The sequence below is a fragment of the Oryza brachyantha genome, chromosome 7, assembly GCF_000231095.2.
Source record: "Oryza brachyantha chromosome 7, ObraRS2, whole genome shotgun sequence".
Taxonomy (NCBI): Eukaryota; Viridiplantae; Streptophyta; class Magnoliopsida; order Poales; family Poaceae; genus Oryza; species Oryza brachyantha.
The window spans coordinates 1,050,457-1,056,618 of record NC_023169.2 but is presented as its reverse complement, the minus strand read 5'-3'; the positions used below and the strand labels follow the sequence as shown (position 1 = coordinate 1,056,618).

Genomic DNA, 6,162 nt, shown 5'->3' with positions numbered 1-6,162 from the left:
TTGCTATTTTTCTAGCCATATAGGGGAATTGGCTCCTGTGCAGTTATTGCAGAAAATGCTCACCAGCATATGGACCCCACATGATTTTTGAGCACATATATTAGTGTAAACATTGCCATAAAGGATCTAAACCCATTAATACCACAGTGTAAATATTGCTATATCACTATAGGTAGTGTAGGAGCAGAGGCAAAAAATGTTATCCTATGCAGTCCTACAGAAAATGCTCACTGGACCCCACATGATTTTTGAGCACATATATCAGTGTAAACATTGCAATAAAGGATCTAAACCCATTAATACTTCAGCATAAATATTGCTATAAAGAATCTAAACCCATTAATACTGTATTATTATAGCCAGTATAGCAGCGGCGGCATAAGAGACCAGACAAGAGGAGGAGAGGTGGAGAAAAAATAGACAAAAAGGAAAGAAAAGAGACACAGGAAACGCCACACGGTGATCCGCTTTTGGGCGTAGAGAATCCCCGACCGCTCCTCGTCGTCGTCGTCCTCCTCCTCGCGAAACACAACACGCACACGCTCTCCTCCGCTTACAAAAGGACCCCTCCTCCCTCCTCCCCATCGCCATTGCCACCACCTCCACCACCTCAAGCCCGCGCGCTAGCTAGCTAGCCGCATCCTCCGCGGAGGGCACACTCTCGCTCCGTGCCTACGAGTCAGCGAGACCGCGCGGCGCGCGCGCAGCTAGAAAATGGGGGTGGCTGAGGGGCAGGAGAAGGCCGGCGCCGCCGCCTTCAACCTCGCCGAGTCCGGCTACGGCGACCGGCCCGACCTCGACGACGACGGCCGCGAGAAGCGAACAGGTAGGCCAGGGTTTGCCCCCCACGTCGCCATGGACATGGACAGTAACTAACACGCACGTACTGCAACTGCAGGGACGCTGGTGACGGCGAGCGCGCACATAATCACGGCGGTGATCGGGTCCGGCGTGCTGTCGCTGGCGTGGGCGATAGCGCAGCTGGGGTGGGTGATCGGGCCCGCCGTGCTGGTGGCCTTCTCCGTCATCACGTGGTTCTGCTCCAGCCTCCTCGCCGACTGCTACCGCTCTCCCGACCCCGTCCATGGCAAGCGCAACTACACCTACGGCCAAGCCGTCCGAGCCAACCTTGGTAAATCATTTATTACTTCCTCCCCCTTATTTCTATAAAAGAAAAGCATCGATGACGGTGAATCTGTCATTATCCCACCATCAACCCCAAATACTTTATCGTCCCGTGAAAAAAAATTAATTATAAAAAAAATTTAAATAACACGAAAAGTCAAACATATTAGGTAAAAACTGAAAGATAAATTTATATATTTATATATTTTGGGATAGAGAGAGTAAATTTATATTTCCTATTAATTACTAATTACTCGTATTAATAACTACCTTGTTAATTGCTAAGATATTTTGTGCACACATATGTGTGTGTACTGTGTACTGCAGGAGTAGCCAAGTACCGGCTCTGCTCGTTGGCGCAGTACATCAATCTGGTCGGCGTCACTATTGGCTACACCATCACCACGGCCATCAGCATGGGGTAATTTAATTACTGCTACTCACTATAGTAAACTAATTAATTACGGACTGACTGACTTGTACGTAAACTTAACGTTGGACTAAGACACTTCGCTAACCCACTCTTCAGGTTTACGTTACTAATAATACACTGTAGAGTGAGTTGCTAGCTTGTACTCTACTGGCTACTGAGTAGCAGCAGTAGATGAGAAATTTCAGCTGATTAATTAGGCGTGCATGCATGTGTTCATGTCCTCCCTGCACCCTGCCTGCCTGTTAATTTGTTTGTTTCTTTGTAACTATCTAGGTGGCAGGATATTTTTTGGTTGTCCCAAACTCCAAATATATGTTTAAGTTCCTTTCTAAGTATGTTTATAAGCTCAAATTTGAATTTTCAAACCTTAAATTTGAAGTTGATTTTAGAGGTTTTTTTACTAAAGTTTATTTTCTAGCTTTAGCTTTTAAATCACTAAAATATATACTTATATAAAATTTTTATTAACACATTATTTTTTTATTTATAAATATGTCATTTGATTTTTTTCTATAAAATACCCAAACTATCGCTCCTTCTGTAGTGCTGAGTGCACGTGCGTTATAAACGTCTAAGTGTGTTTCCAACAGAAAAATATGATTAAGAGGCTACTCAACATAATTTTTAAAAGGAAGTGAAATTTGTAAAGCATTGATTTTTCTGAAATGTCGATTGTCTGTTGTGACGGTCAAATTAACGTGGTCCTCTTGAAGATCCAAACGAATTAAAGCATAGTATATAGTGGCAGAGAAAAAGCTGAAAAGATAAGATAATTTGACAGTTCAAAAGTACTTGGAAAAATATTCAGATTCTAGTATCCAGCTTTTCCATTGAAAAAGAACTAGCGAGCTAAAAAGGAGTGGTTGCTTGCCCTGCATATTGAGAAGAATCTTATTCGTGATAAGCATCTACTACTACCACTACTCATCACTACTAATCATTGATTTCATCAACAAATAAAATATCAAACACTTACCATGATTCCTACCTTTAGTTTCATTTTCAGTACTCTTTTCTTTGAATGCTTTCTTCATCAGGTACTAGTCTGAATTTCTCTGAATATATATTTCAGTACTCTTTTCTTTGAATGCCTTTTTTTCATCAGGTACTTGTCTGAATTTCTCTGAATATTAACACATGGTTAATTACATCTGTATGTGTTGATATGCAGGGCGATCAAACGGTCCAACTGCTTCCACCAGAACGGCCACGATGCAGCCTGCTTGGCGTCTGACACGACCAACATGATCATATTTGCAGGAATCCAGATCCTCCTCTCCCAGCTGCCGAATTTTCACAAAATTTGGTGGCTCTCCATTGTCGCTGCTGTCATGTCACTGGCCTACTCGACCATTGGACTTGGCCTCTCCATTGCAAAAATTGCAGGTAAATATAAACCACCAACTCATAAATATGGATAAAAAATCGAATTTATGTGGCTATCTTATTCTTAGGATCGCGATAATTATTTTTCCTGGTATAAGACATAATCCTTATTATAAAATCGCTACGTTCCAAAGGAGACATAAGTCCTGGGTCAGAAACAAGAGGACCCAAGTCTCCAATTTTCCTTTCATCTATTCTGCTTCCATGTACACATCATGTAATTAATTCCACAAGGGAAAGGAACAAAAAACACAAAGAAGAAGATATGATGCTGATATAAATTTAATATATGCTTTTTTGGTAGGGCAGAAACAAAATTGAGGCGTGCAAATATGTACACACAATTACATATTGTGCTTTTTTCTTTTGCTAGGGACATTTGACATGTTGGTTTTTGTTTGTACCATCCATGTTGGGGTTGGGGGGCCATGCATGGCCATGATGCAATGCATGTGTATGATTGATCTGAAATTTTGTGCAGGTGGGGCACACGCCAAGACAACACTCACAGGGGTCACTGTTGGAGTGGACGTGTCTGCAAGTGAGAAAATCTGGAGAACTTTCCAGTCCCTTGGTGACATTGCCTTTGCATACTCCTACTCCAATGTCCTCATAGAAATTCAGGTACTTAATTAAACTCTAATTATTTGTCACTAAAATCTAATATTACTTGTGTTACTAAGCTGTCTTGAGGTGTAAATATTCGGGGCTCTTTCGCATCGTAGGAATTTTACAGAATTTTTATAGGAATCAGTTTAATTCTCGCAGAAAATCCTCCTTCTCGAATGAGCCCTTAGGAGTAATTTTTTTTTTCAGTGAAACAAAGATAGACTCAATAAAAATGACCAAGCATATTAACAATATAATTGGTGCACTTACATTAGAAAAGGAGAGAGAAAAAAAAACTCATGAAAATTTTGGGGCATGCCCGTGATCTTTTGGACTCCGTCAAAGAGGACAGATTCTGAAAAGATAACAAGTATGGGCGAACCCTACGAAAGGACATATTTTGCAGTCCAATATCCTGGTAGTACATACTAGTAGTGTTTTCCAGCATCACGAAAAAAAATACAGATATATCCCTTTCTTTAAAAGAATCATGGATGGTCTCTGCTATTCATTCAACCCAGTTGTTTGCAGCAGATATATAATTACTTATATTCAGTCTTAATCATTCTTAATTTGCCACATAACTTGAATTAGAAGCCAGAAATTCAGAGTTCACATGCAAGAATTAACATTGCTGATGATAATGACCACTTAAATCTAGTTACCCTATGAGATGAGCTTCAGATCTTGAAATGTGTCACTGTCCTCAATCGAATTAAAAACGCTGTCTTTTTTTGGGGCGTTTTGATATATATGGAGGACAAAAACGAGACAAGTCTCGAGGCAGCATTACATTTCACTGCATTGATGGCACATTTACGTCACGTGCAAATCTCAACGCAACTCTACTGCTCCTAGCTTTCTGAATTTGCAATCAAAGCACAGATTTTTATTACTCTCCGTCCCATAATAACTTAACTTTTCGTTTTTTCATGTCTAATATTTAATCATTCGTTTTATTTAAAAAATTATATAAAAATTTAAAAAAATAGTCACATATAAAGTACCATTTATATTTTTATTATCCGGTAACAATAAAAATATTAATCACAAAAAAATTTAAATAAGACGAATAGTCAAACGTTAGATACGAAAAAACGAAAAATAAAGTTATTATGGAACGGGAGGTGCTACTAATTTGCAGTAGCGAGGAGTGGTTAATTTGGTGTGTTTTAGAGGGGGTAAAATGGAAAAACTGAGGATGCATGGGCATGACAATGGCAATGGCAGGACACGTTGCGGTCGAGCCCGGCGGAGAACGAGGTGATGAAGAAGGCGTCGTTCATCGGCGTGTCGACGACGACGACGTTCTACATGCTGTGCGGCGTGCTGGGGTACGCGGCGTTCGGCAACCGCGCGCCGGGGAACTTCCTCACCGGCTTCGGCTTCTACGAGCCCTTCTGGCTCGTCGACGTCGGCAACGTCTGCATCGTCGTGCACCTCGTCGGCGCCTACCAGGTGTTCTGCCAGCCCATCTACCAGTTCGTCGAGGGCTGGGCGCACTCGCGGTGGCCGGACAGCGGCTTCCTCAACGCCGAGCGCGTGCTCCGCCTGCCGCTCGGCGCCGGCGACTTCCCCGTCAGCCCGTTCCGGCTGCTCTGGCGCACGCTCTACGTCGTGCTCACCGCCGTCGTCGCCATGGCGTTCCCCTTCTTCAACGACTTCCTCGGCCTCATCGGCGCCGTCTCCTTCTGGCCGCTCACCGTCTACTTCCCCGTCCAGATGTACATGTCTCAGGCCAAGGTGCGCCGCTTCTCGCCGACGTGGACGTGGATGAACGTGCTCAGCTTCGCCTGCCTCGTCGTCTCCCTCCTCGCCGCCGCCGGCTCCATCCAGGGCCTCATCAAGTCCGTCGCCCACTACAAGCCATTCAGCGTCTCATCATGATCACTGACATCTCATCAATCCATCCATGAATCCATATGTTTGCACACATGTTCATGTACTGATGATCCATCGGTGAACAAATCAAAACTTATATATATATAGCGAGATCGATCGAGCAGATGCAGGCACAGTGATCATCAAGATCATGAATGATAGATACTGCTGCTACATAATTAACCAGATATATATATTAGCTGCGTCCATGCATGTGCCGTGTGTGTGATCCTCAGATCGAGTTTAGACAGGTTAATTAATCTGAGATGAGTCTCGGTCAAGTGTGTCAGGTGTGATGTAACTATGTGGGGTAAGTGGTAATTAAGTCTAGCCTGATGATGATCAGTCTGAATGGATGTAAGGGGTAAATTTGACGTCAATGTAACAATTAAAGTAGCTAGTTGTCATCAGTATGAACAGCAATAAGAAGTTAACAGCTTTCAGTTGACTATACATTTACAGTTCCCTGAGGTGAAAAATGGGGACATAGATGTGTCTCAATCTATCTAAGGTCAAGACTATAATTCTTCAGGTTGTGTAGTATTGTGTTGAAGACTTGAAGTCCAACAAATTGTAGTTAACAACCTCAATCATCAGGCTGTGGTGATAATTAACAACATGAGTGTCAAAGTCTGACCATGTAAATGACACACCAATTATTATTATCTGTGCCTTGATTCTAAGTCTCATCTGTCATTGTTGAATCCTGCCTCTGTAAGGAGTCAAAA

The 6,162-nt window shown here is 42.5% G+C and overlaps 1 protein-coding gene across 1 annotated transcript; it reads left to right on the top strand.

Annotated features, from left to right (window-relative positions):
* The first annotated feature begins 599 nt into the window (after window positions 1–599).
* On the top strand, window positions 600–5,885 carry LOC102702300 (amino acid permease 6). Its single transcript, XM_006657365.3, has 6 exons — window positions 600–826; window positions 899–1,132; window positions 1,453–1,546; window positions 2,730–2,944; window positions 3,426–3,568; window positions 4,784–5,885. The coding sequence occupies exons 1-6, from the start codon at window positions 715–717 to the stop codon at window positions 5,438–5,440; spliced, it is 1,455 nt and encodes a 484-aa protein (XP_006657428.1). The 5' UTR covers window positions 600–714; the 3' UTR covers window positions 5,441–5,885.
* Window positions 5,886–6,162: the final 277 nt, after the last annotated feature.

Bases quoted from the DNA above. Each gene is read 5' to 3' on its own strand.
- LOC102702300 (XM_006657365.3), top strand. From the start codon at position 715: ATGGGGGTGGCTGAGGGGCAGGAGAAGGCCGGCGCCGCCGCCTTCAAC. The intron at 1,133-1,452 runs GTAAATCATTTA...TGTGTACTGCAG, and splicing joins AGCCGTCCGAGCCAACCTTG to GAGTAGCCAAGTACCGGCTC. The intron at 2,945-3,425 runs GTAAATATAAAC...AATTTTGTGCAG, and splicing joins CTCCATTGCAAAAATTGCAG to GTGGGGCACACGCCAAGACA.